Source organism: Kogia breviceps, chromosome 7 (assembly GCF_026419965.1).
Source record: "Kogia breviceps isolate mKogBre1 chromosome 7, mKogBre1 haplotype 1, whole genome shotgun sequence".
In the NCBI taxonomy this organism is placed as follows: domain Eukaryota; kingdom Metazoa; phylum Chordata; class Mammalia; order Artiodactyla; family Physeteridae; genus Kogia; species Kogia breviceps.
Window position 1 is genome coordinate 80399060 of NC_081316.1, and position 12420 is coordinate 80411479.

The window sequence follows — 12420 nt, forward strand, 5'->3', positions numbered from 1 at the left end:
GCACTTTATATTTCTTAAAGCATTTTTTGAACAGAATTTGATCAAATTAGAGGATTTTTCTCTATCATTTGAGACTATATGTAGCCATAATTAGGCTAGAGGAACCTGTTTAAAGGAGCCTGGAGTTACATTTATGTAAGTACCATGGATACATGGAGTGAGCAGGCAGTCATACCACACACCTCTGGAGCTTGTAAGACACAGGTGAGTGAGGTGGAGACAGATTCAGGGAAATCAACTTGAGACGTTGTTTGGTGTATTTATTAATTTATGTATTTTTAATGCCACATTAAAGTGATCCCCTCTCTGTAGTCATTGTATGGCTTCATGTCATTGCATTATTTTCCTGTTCCTTCCTTAGTTGTGAAGCACTGGAGCCTAACATGGACATTATGTGAAGCTCTATGGGGCCACCTGAAGGAGCTTGACAGCCAGCTGGATGAGCCCACTGAATACATTCAGATTCTGGAGCGAAGAAGAGCTTTCTCTCGCTGGCTGTCCCAAACTGCTGCACCTCAAATTGAGGAGGAAGTCTCCTTAACCCGAAAAGACAACCCTGTGGAGGCTGTCTTCAGCTACCTCACGGGCAAGAGGATCAGTGAGGCCTGCTCCCTGGCCCAGCAGTCAGGTAGGGCATGCCGTCCTTCTCTGCACCGCTGCCTACTTCCTACTCACTGTCCCTACCCCTTAATCGTGCGTTTGCCCTTGTCTTCGAACCCGAATATTAAGTATAAACTTCCCAGGAAGATCGCCGGTTCCTCCAGGATAGGTAGGGACTCTGTCTTCCAATTTTCCTTTTATAACCTTAAACTTTAAATTTTATTTATCTATTTATTTATTTATTTATTGCCTGCGTTGGGTCTTCGTTGCTGCACGTGGGCTTTCTCTAGTTGCTGTGAGTGGGGGCTACTCTTGGTTGCGGTGCATGGGCTTCTTATTGCGGTGGCTTCTTTTGTGGAACATGGACTCTAGGCACGTGGGCTTCGGTAGTTGAGATTCACAGGCTCTAGAGCGCAGGCTGAGTAGTTGAGGTGCGTGGGCTTAGTTGCTCCGCGGCCTGTGGGATCTTCCCGGACCAGGGCTTGAACCCATGTCCCCTGCATTGGCAGGCCGATTCTTTTTTATAAATTTATTTATTTATTTTTGGCTGTGTTGGGTCTTCATTTCTGTGCGAGGGTTTTCTCTAGTTGTGGCAAGCGGGGGCCACTCTTCATCGCGGTGCACAGGCCTCTCACTGTCACGGCCTCTCGTTGCGGAGCACAGGCTCCAGACGCACAGGCTCAGTAGTTGTGGCTCACGGGCCTAGTTGCTCTGCGGCATGTGGGACCTTCCCAGACCAGGGCTCGAACCCGTGTCCCCTGCATTGGCAGGCAGATTCTCAACCACTGCGCCACCAGGGAAGCCTGGCAGGCTGATTCTTAACCACTGCGCCACCAGGGAAGTCCCTAGAATTTTTTTATTGCCTCAAGCCTTTGTACGTAAAATTTTTTATTAAAAGATACTGGACTCTAGAGAGTGAAAGACTCAACCATTTTCTTTATATCATACATTTGTTTTTCCTCTAGGTTTGAGTTTGCCATTTCTCAGTGTCATTATATAGTACCTGCTAGTTGGGCATGTTTGCAGTTATGTCATCTCAGTTTTCATTATAGACCTTTGAATCAAATGATACTTCCCTCCATTTTACAGATGAGGTGCCTTGTGTAGGGTCACAGAAATAATAGTAGATCTGACACTGAACTCTGTGTACTATACAATCTATATGTAATTAGTTTAAGCTACAATACTTTGAAGATTTTCTACCCAAACCAGAAACGGTAAGTTCTTGATCAGTATTTTAGCACTACTGCAGAGAGCAGTCAGAGCTGTTTCTTGAGGGCCAGAAGAAATAAAATAATGCTCCCAAGTGTTTTCCCAAGTCTATAAATTCTCAGAATCACCGGAGAACTGTTTCTCTTGTAGGTGATCATCGTCTTGCCCTTCTTTTATCCCAGTTGGTTGGCAGCCAGTCGGTCCGGGAGCTGCTTACTATGCAGCTGGTAGATTGGCATCAACTCCAGGCTGACTGTTTCATCCAGGAGGAGAGACTGCGCATCTTTGCCCTCTTGGCTGGAAAACCGGTATTTTCCTCTTTTCTCATAAACTTATATAAATTTTCTCATAGATTCAGGATTGCTTGAGGTTAAGGCAAAGAGCTATCTTTGTAAATTGTACACTATTACATATAACTAAGCAACTTGTATTTAACTTTCAGCAGAAATATTTTCAAATTTTAAACATACAACATGTACATTGTGGGGAAGAAATACTGGTTATATAGAAATTAAAATGTTAAAGTTCACCATATCCCATATCATAGTGATAAACAACATAATTCATTGTCTGTCTTTCTAGACATATTTTAAGTCTATTTTGACATATATGTGTGCATATTTACACTTGTTATATATTCAAATAAAATGAATTATATATAGCAGTTCTGCAACCTTTTTTTTTAACTTACTGAATATGATCATTTTTCATGTTGTGTGGCCTCTCTTTTTTTAATAGCCACTTCTCTTCCATTTCATGAATGATGTATCATAATTACTTTAAGCCAATTTTCTTGCTGCCTACCAATTTTGCTTGCCATCTTAAAGTCAATTTCCAAAAATGAAATCACTGATCAGAATTTATTCACATCTTAAAGTTGGCAGCTGTGGGCAATGAGTGGTTCTCACCTCTTCTCAGCACTTACTGCCTAAGTCCACCCTATCACCTGCCACCAAGGGACTGTGTATTTTATATCTGGATCATTAACAGTGCTATTTAAATCATTTAGAATCAACTTGAATAAGTGAGCAACATGCAGGCCTGGCCAGTAACAAGGTAATGTATAATGTAGAGCTGTGATGGTGATTTTGTCTCCTGTAGGTATGGCACCTCTCAGAGCAGAAGCAAATCAATGTGTGCTCACAGTTGGATTGGAAACGGTCCCTGGCTGTCCATCTTTGGTATTTGCTCCCACCAACAGCCTCCATTTCCAAGGCACTCAGCATGTATGAAGAAGCATTTCAGGTATATGTATCCAGTATAGCCAAGCAAGAGTCCTGGTAGGATTTCTGTTTTTACCAGAAAAGTACTACAGAAAAAAAACCATCAAATCACATTTCATAATACTTTTTCCTAACTGCTTTTTGAAAAGTAGCATAGAATTGAAATGGACACAGGAAATCTGATGGGAAACTTCTTCAAGTTTCTGCTTCTATTTTGTTTAATACAATGAGTTTCCACAATTTATTTGCTTACTGCTGTTCCTGCCTCAACATTGGAGGGTTTTTCTTCATTCCTAATGCTGTTTTATTCCTTCAGGAATTCCCTGAGATACAGCCTGACCTCATGTTTAGTATAGCCTAGCAGGTCTGAAATTTGCCTCTAAATAATATTTCATATTCCTTGTCCATTTGGAGGTTAAAGGATTATTAATGGGGGTTTTTTGGGGTTTTTTTGGTTTTTTTTGTTTTTATTAATGTTTTTAATGCCATTATTTGGTTCTTTTCTTACTGTTCATTTTTATTGTCTTTGATATCATTTGCCAGAATTATCAATATTGTCAGGAAAAAGAGAACACTAAGAAAAATTGAGTGTAATAAGAATTGTGGCAAGAAAGGTGGTGGGGTTAGTGAGAGCTGTCTGAGGTCTTTGCCAGTCCATTGAAGGCAGGTGGAATATGTCACTGATCAAAATAAGTTTAAAATCCTTGAAACACTCCTTTAGAGAATGTCACACTATTCTTAATACACATCTGAGTAACTGAGACACAGTAGAATCTAGTGAAACATACTAGTAACTGATGTATTGTTTTATCAAATTCTTAACTTCAGAATACCTCTGAGGGTGACAGATATGCCTGCTGCCCACTTCCCTCATACCTGGAGGACTCTGGCTTTGTGGTAGAGGAGGAGCAAGACTCACAGAGACCTCTTCAAGATGTCTGCTTTCACCTTCTAAAACTCTATAGTGACAGGTAAATCAGAGCCATATGTTATAGTCACTCGAGGGTTCCATGAGCCCTAGGGAGTCCTTTCCCTTTTATATGTGGTCAAATTGCCGTAAGTCTATATAAATTACCAAAATATAATTTACAGTAATTGAGTGCAAAGAGCATGGGAACTGGAATTGGAAATCTAAAAATTCACATTTTAAATCAACTATACTTAAATGAAGTTGTTTTTTAAAAATCTAAAAATTATTTTAATCAACTTTAATGAGATATAATTTTATACATAATGAAGTATGTGGTTTGATATGTTTTAGTGTAATCTAACTACCATCACTATCAAGGTAACATTTACATTACCCTCAAAAAGTTACCTCATGTCCCTTTGCAATCAGTCCACACCACAGACAGCTACTGACTGACTTTTCATTACTGTAGATTAGTTTTGCTGTTATAGAATTTTATGTAATTGGGATCATTCTGTATGTTATCTTTTGTGCCTGGCTTCTTTTACCCAGCATAGTGATTTTGAGATTTATCCATGTTAATATGTGTATCAGAAATTTATTTATTTATTCATTTGTTAATGGACAGTTTTCTTGTTTGGGGCTATTAAGAATAAAGCTGCTATGAACATTTGTATCTAAAAATGTTTGTATCATTTTGCATTCCCACCAAGATCTATAATTGCTCCATATCCTCTTCAAAACTTGGTATTGTCAGCTTTTAAAATTTTACCATTTTAGTGGGCACATAGTGGTGTATCATTTTTGTGTGCTTAATAAGAAATTAATATAATATATTAACATGCTGTTATATTTAATCAGACAATCAAAACTATCTCAGAGCTGTCTTTTTACCTTATCAGAAACACTGAGTGATTTTCTCCAGTCAAAAGTATTAGCTCACATCTCATTTCATTTCTTTAAATACTTTCTTTTAAATTAACTTTACTAATTATAGAATAATACAGTCCTTTATTGTGGTAAAATACACATAATTAAAATTGTGTTTTAATTTGCATTTCCCTAATGCCCTAATGGTGGCAGGCATTTTTTCATTTGCTTATTTACCATCTATCTATATATCTTCCTTGTTGAAATCTCTTTGAAACCTTTTGCCCCCCCTTTTTTAATAGGGTCACCTAATAGTTCTTTATTGTGTTGTAATAGTTCTTTATATATTTAGGATGCAAGTCCTTTATTATAAATGTGTTTTTGCAATTATTTTCTCCCAATACACAGACACACAAGTTTTACATTTTTATAAAGTCCAATTTATTGAAGTTTTTTAACTATAAAATCAGTTTCCTTAATAGATACAGAGCTGTCAAGGTTTTCCATTTATTCTTGAGTCAGTTTTGTTCATTTGTTTTTCCTAAGGAATTTGTCTGTTTCACCAAAGTCACCAAATTTATTAGCATAAAGTTCTTTATAACATTTCCATATTCTTTTCTTTATTCATTCATTCATTCAATTTTTACCGCGTTGGGTCTTCGTTGCTGCACACAGGCTTTCTCTAGTTGGCAGCGAGCAGGGGCTACTCTTCGTTGTGGTACGCAGGCTTCTCATTGTGGTGGCTTCTCTTATTGCGGAGCCATGGGTTCTAGGCGTGCAGGCTTCAGTAGTTGTGGTACACGGACTTAGTTGCTTCGCAGCATGTGGGATCTTCCCGGACCAGGGGTCGAACCCGTGTCCGCTGCATTAGCAGGCAGATTCTAACCACTGAGCCACCAGGGAAGTCCCTCGCTTCATTGGGTCTTTGCTGCAGCACGCAGGCTTTCTCTAGTTGCAGTGAGCGGGGGCTACTCTTTGTTGCGGTGTGCGGGCTTCTCATAGTGATGACCTCTCTCATTGCGGGGCATGGACTCTAGGCAAACAGGCTTCAGAAGGTGCGGCACGTGGGCTCAGTAGTTGTGGCTTGCGGTCTCCAGAGCACAGGCTCAGTAGTTGTGGCACACGGGCTTAGCTGCTCCACAGCATGTGGGATCCTCCCAGACCAGGGCTCGAACCCGTGTCCCCTGCATTGGCAGGAGGACTCTTAACCACTGTGCCACCAGGGAAGCCCCCTTACTCTTTTTTAATGTCTGTAGGATGTGTGGCTGTGTCTCTTTCTTCCCTGATATTGGTATTTGTGTCTTCTCTCTTTTTCTCCTGATTAGTCTGTCTCCAGCTTTTGGTTTCATTGGTTATCTGTTAGTCATCTAGCTCAAAATGAATCATAAACCTAAATGTCAAACTTAAAATAGTAACCTCTTAGAAGAAAATCTTTGCAACTGTGGGTTAGGCAAAGATTTCTTAGATACCAAACACATAATCCATAAAAGAAAAAATTGATAAATTAGACTTTAACAAAATTAAAAACTACTACTCATTAGATAGACTGTTAAGAGAATGAAAAGATGAGCCACAAATTGGGAGAAGATACTTGCAATTCATATATCTGATAAAGGACTTTTATCCAGAACATGTAAAGAACTCTCTGAACTCAATAATAAGAAAACAAACAATCCAATTTAAAAATTGGGAAAAATGTTTAAAGGGATGCTTCACCAAAGAAGACCTACATATAAAGCCCATGAAAAGTTTTTATCAATAGACACCAGGGCCATGCAAATTAAAGCCATCATGGGATGCCACTACCCATCTATTAGAATGGCTAAAAATTAAGACACCTGTACCAAATGTCATCATGGAAGCAGAGCAATTGGAATTCTCAACACTGCTGGGGAAAAATGTAAAATAATACTGGCACTTGGAAAAACAGTTTGGCGGCTTAAAAAGTTAAACATACGGCTACATACATATATGGTCCAGCCATTCCACTCCTAGGTATTTACCCAAGAGGAATGAAAATATATGTCTATTTATATGTTGATAGCAGCTTTATTTTAAAGGTCCAAAACGGGAAACAACCCAAATTTCCATCAACAGGTGATTAGATAAGCAAATTGTGGTACATCTATACAATGGAATACTATCTCAGCAGTAAGAAAGAATGAACTGTTGATAAAATGCAACAGCATGGTGAATCACAAAATACTTTTACTTATTTTTGAAGCGGTGAGGAAAAAAAAATACCCCAAAAAATGTACCTACCGCTTGATTCCAATTTATGTAAAACTCTGGGAAATGCAAACTAATCTGTAATGATAGATCAGTGGTTGCCTGGGAAGGGTAGGTATAGGGAGGGGCAGGAGAGAGGAATCACAGAGGGACTTAAGGAAACTTTTGGAGGTGATGGATATGCTTGTTATCTTGACCTTGGTAGTAGTTTCACAGGTGTATATATATGTTTAAACTTATGAAAATTGTACATTCTAAATATGTACAGTTTATTGTATGTCAGTTTTTTTAATGTCAAAAAAAAGAAAAAAGGAAGAGGAAGAAAAGCATATATCTCAAAGTGCCAGAAATAGATAAACCAAAGCCTGAATGAGATAATAAAGCGTTCTTCTCACGTAAAGTAGAATTGCTATGACTAAAACCCTTACATAAACTGTAAGGAACTGCACTGTATAATGACCGCTATTCTCATAAGACTACTTTAAATTAATTTTTAAATTTAATTACTTATTCACACTAGCCATATTTCAAGTGTTTAATAGCCATATGTGTCTAGTGGCTATCTTATTGGTCAAGGCAGATTATAGAACATTTCCATCATCACAGTGTTCAGTTTGACAGCACCAGTCAAGAAAAACTACTCATTACTTGGGGAGGTGTTAGGAACTTGTAAAATGTCTGGGATCTTAGGTGAAAGGGAAAAGTTTTGGTTGATAATCAAGGCCCAGATCTTTAAAACTTGTAGGTGTGGGATCTTAGTTCTTACTGTTCTTATGGTCTGGGACTTGGAAGCTAAGAACATAACACATAAACTGGTGCAGAATCTTTGAAGTCCCTGGGCTCTCAGCAGAAAAAAAGTGAAAGTCTGTAGGGAGACTTTCAAACCTGGATTTCTATATAAAGAATAATACCTACTGTAGACAAAATCAAAAGTAAGATTTACAAGCCATAGAAGGAAATAACCATCATTAAGACTGGTTAGCTATTGGGACTTCCCTAATGGTACAGTGATTAAGACTCCACACTCCCTACGCAGGGGGCCCAGGTTCAGTCCCTGGTCTGAGAACTAAGATCCCATCTGCCACTGGGCAACTAAGCCCGTGCGCCACAACTAGAAAAGCCCGTGCGCCACAATGAAGACCCAGCGCAGCCAAAATAAATGAATAAATAAATCTGAATTTTTAAAAAATAAAATAACAACAAAAAAGACTAGTTAGCTGTTCAAACAAACAGGTGAAGTAGCATTCCAGCAACTTCAGATAGTAAAACAACCTGAAAGATACTAAATAACATATATATATTGATAGATCTTCATTGGAGTCTAATAGCTTCACAATACTGTGTTAGTTTCTGTTGTACAACAAAGTGAATCAGCCATATGCATACATATGTCCCCATATCCCCTCCTTCTTGAGCCTCCCTCCCATCCTTCCTATCCCACACCTCTAGGTCATCGCAGAGTACCGAGCTGATCTCCCTGTGGTATGTGGCTGCTTCCCACTAGCTAACTATTTTACATTGAATAGTATATATATGTCGATGCTACTCTCACTTCACCCCAGCTTCCCCCTCCCACCCCATGTCCTCAAGTCCATTCTCTATGTCTGCATCTTTATTCTTACCCTGCTACTAGGTTTATCAGTACCTTTTTTTTTTTTTTTTTTTTTAGATTCTATATATATGCGTTAGCATGTGGTATTTGTTTTTCTCTTTCTGACTTACTTCAGTCTGTATGACAGACCCTAGGTCCATCCACCTCACTACAAATAACTCAGTTTCGTTTTTTTTTTATGGCTGAGTAACATTCCCTTGTATATATGTGCCACATCTTCTTTATCCATTCATCTGTCGATGGACATTTAGGTTGCTTCCATGTCCTGGCAATTGTAAATAGTGCTGCAGTGAACATTGTGGTACATGTCTCTTTTTGAATTAACGTGTATTTTTTAAATGGTTAAGAAAAGTAATTGATAACTACAGTGAAAGAATGGAAGGGAGAGAGAGTTGTGAAGACTCCCTGTACCAGGACGGTAAAAGTAGACCAAACAGATACCAGCAAACCTGGTAGAAGAGCCACCGAAGAGAAGGTGCCTTGGTTTTTGGTAGATCGGTAATGTGGCTGAACCTGGAGGAGGAAGGTTATAAGGCTTATGATGCTTCTGCTCCCGGGTGCCTGCCTTTATTGTTTTGTAAGCTGTAGCTGAGACAGTTGACTCGTCCAGTACAGGTGTTCTGCTGGCTGGGTTTGGTAACTCTCAGCACATTCTCCTTTGCAGACATTATGATCTCTACCAGCTGCTGGAGCCTCGAAGCGTAACAGCAGATCCTTTGGACTACCGCCTAAGCTGGCACTTGTGGGAGGTGCTGCGGGCTCTTAACTACACCCATCTCTCAGAGCAGTGTGAGGGTGTGCTGCAGGCCAGTTATGCTGGCCAGCTGGAAAGTGAGGGGCTCTGGGAGTGGGCCATCTTTGTCCTCCTGCACATTGACAACTCAAGGTGAGTGAGAAGCCATCAAACACACTGGTTGCATCCAACGTTACAGGGCAATGCCAAAGAAATCAGTCTCTTAGGGTTCAGTTCAGCAAGTAAGTATTTAGAATGTATTTTTGGGTCCAGCCTTGTGATAAACCTTAAGACAGTTCAACCTGCAGCCCAGACTGTCTCTGTATTCATGTGAACACGTTAGAAAGGAAGATTGCCTTTGATTAAGTGCCAAATTGTGCTATTTATCTTAAGGCCTCCCAGGAGTCTGAGAAGGGAGAAGAGATCTCTGTGAACTGCAGAATCTCTGAGTCTCTCTAGAGATAAGATTCAAAGTACATGTATAATTGGTATAGGAAATCATTAAGTGGAAAGGAAAGATATGCCCAGGTGGGGGAACCCCATTAACTAGGCACAAATTCCTTGAATGTGGCATGTTTAGGATTATGCAGAAATAGTGCTGTCTGAGTTGGATCTGTGGAGTAATGGTTGGCAGGGAGGGACCCTGCTTTTTCTTTACTGGCCTTCCCTTTCCATCCACCCACCCCTGTCCCTCAAGTTTGATAGTGTTGTATTTACCTATTTACCAATACAGTCTTGCTTAGATGTGTAATGTTTTGGTTCTTTGTCCTGAACAAAAACCAGAGAAACACCTCTGCTCCGTGCTTTGAATGAGATGAAGTTGGAGGTTTTTTGTTAATGGTAGCAGCATGGCATAACACTAAGAACAAAAACATTTATATAATACCTTGTTATATAATGCTTTTATATATCTTTATACACTGTTGCAAGTACTTTAAATGTATTAACTCATTGACTGCTCGTAATGAACCTATGAGACACTCTTACTATTTTATAGATGAGCAACCCAAGGGATAGAGAGGTTAGGTAACTTTTGTTCAAGGTCACATAGGTACTTAATGGCAGAGTGAGCCTTTCAACTCAAGACACCCAGAGTCTGTGCTCTTAATCACTGTACTATACTATCTGTCATGTCGTAGGGCATGGAAAGAAGTTGTTTTGTAGTCAGAGCTTTCTAAATTCTGGCTCCACCATGTACTCACTTTGACCTAAGGTAGAGCTTACTTCACTTTTGACTTTGAGTAAAGACACTCTCTAGACCTCAGTTTTTTAAAATATTAATCTCTATTCAAAGGTGACTGTGGAATTAAAAGTGTAAAGCATCCAGCACAACCTTACTTTTAAGGAATGTCTCTTTCCTCTTGCTCCTTACCAGGAAACAAAATGATCCCAGAATTTTCCTCTGAGTTTATTTAAACACACTCATGGAGAATTTCACATGGTAAAAGGCTGGCTGATGGGATGATTGATGATTGGCTGTGGGAAAGCAGATCCTATTTCCTAAAGGGGAGGAAAAAAGGAGGCAGTTGTCATGAGATTGGGAGTCCTTTGAAAAACCTAGGAGTTGAGAAAAGAATCTAAGATGAGGAGAATAGCTTTGATCTGAAATTAAAATGACTGATCCTTTGGCCCAGACAAAGAAAGACTCTATTTAAGTGGCCTTGAGAGCAGAAAGATTGAGTTTAGCCTAAGTCTAGCAGTAAAGAGAAAATGAATTAGGAAGGCTGATGACTTTTAAGGGGAAAAACGACCTGGAAGAGACCTTACGTTTAAAACTACTTTGTTTTCTTGCATTGACCACGTGAGAGAGAGGGCAGGGAGGAGGTTAGGAATAAACTGCAGAGTGCTCGGTGGATCTAGAATTCCCCTATCCCAGTCCTTCATCTCCTGTTAGAGAAAGGAAACAAAGAAATGAGCCTACTGGGGTGAACATATACACACTACTATATATAAAATCGATAACCAACAAGGACCTACTATAGAGCACAGGGAACTCTACTCAATATTCTGTGATAACCTATATGAGAAAAAAATATAAAAAAGAATGAATATATGTACATGTATAACTGAATCACTTTGCTGTACACCTGAAACTAATACAACATTGTAAATCAACTGTACTCCAATTAAATTTTTAAAAAGAAAAGAAATGAGCCGAGTCAGGAGAAAACCTTTTCGGGGTAGTGGGCAACCTTCCCAAGAGTATTCGTTTTCAGACTTAAAGACCATGAAAATATAATGTGCTTCTATTCTGTTTCATTTTAAAAATTAATGCTGGTGTGATAGCTTTTTAAGTGAAGTTTGAGGTGATTCACTAAGGGTCAGGACCTGCAGTTTAAGAGACTGCCTCACGGGCCACTGTGAGCCATCTGAGGCAGCCTTCTCCATCAGTGAGAATGAGATTTATCCCAACTGACCTTTCCTCCTATAGCATGCGTGAGAAGGCCGTTCGAGAGCTGCTTACGCGGCACTGCCAACTGTTGGAGACCCCTGAATCTTGGGCTAAGGAGATTTTCCTGACCGAGAAGCTTTGTGTGCCTGCTGAGTGGATTCATGAGGCCAAAGCAGTACGAGCACACATGGAATCCGACAGGCACTTGGAGGCCCTCTATTTATTTAAAGCGGGGCACTGGAACCGCTGCCACAAACTCGTCATCCAACATTTAGCTTCTGGTGAGTGCTTCAGACTAGGCCCTGTGTCTCCTGGAATTACCCCCAATTCTTCCAATCTCTGAACCCATGACGAGTCAGGCCAGAAATGATGATCAGAACAGGATATGGCAGACTTGAATCAGATCACACTTTGTAAAAGCTCTCTGTGCAGAAGATGCTTGGTAAGGATGAGAGGCGGGGTCAACAGCAATATTGTTACATTCCCATTTGCCAGGAATATCCTTGATATTCACTAATTATGTTAAGCTCTTTGTTTATTTAGGGAGTTTTATTCAGCAACACCAGAAATATCTGTTTGGGAAACTGAAGCCAGAAATTCTTCACAGTTTTCTTAAGAGAATTTCAAAATATCTACTGT

At 39.6% G+C, this 12420-nt stretch overlaps 1 protein-coding gene across 12 annotated transcripts in view; it reads left to right on the forward strand.

The window, feature by feature from the left end:
* Window positions 1-12420, forward strand: part of NUP98 (nucleoporin 98 and 96 precursor) — a 105463-nt gene that overhangs the window by 91202 nt on the left and 1841 nt on the right. For all 12 annotated transcript variants that reach the window (XM_067038783.1, XM_067038786.1, XM_059068717.2 and 9 more), the window contains 6 exons: window positions 362-628; window positions 1963-2120; window positions 2914-3057; window positions 3864-4006; window positions 9321-9542; window positions 11821-12062. In XM_067038783.1, the coding sequence (XP_066894884.1) occupies window positions 362-628; window positions 1963-2120; window positions 2914-3057; window positions 3864-4006; window positions 9321-9542; window positions 11821-12062 (1176 nt within the window). The remainder of the gene's footprint in view (window positions 1-361; window positions 629-1962; window positions 2121-2913; window positions 3058-3863; window positions 4007-9320; window positions 9543-11820; window positions 12063-12420) is intronic.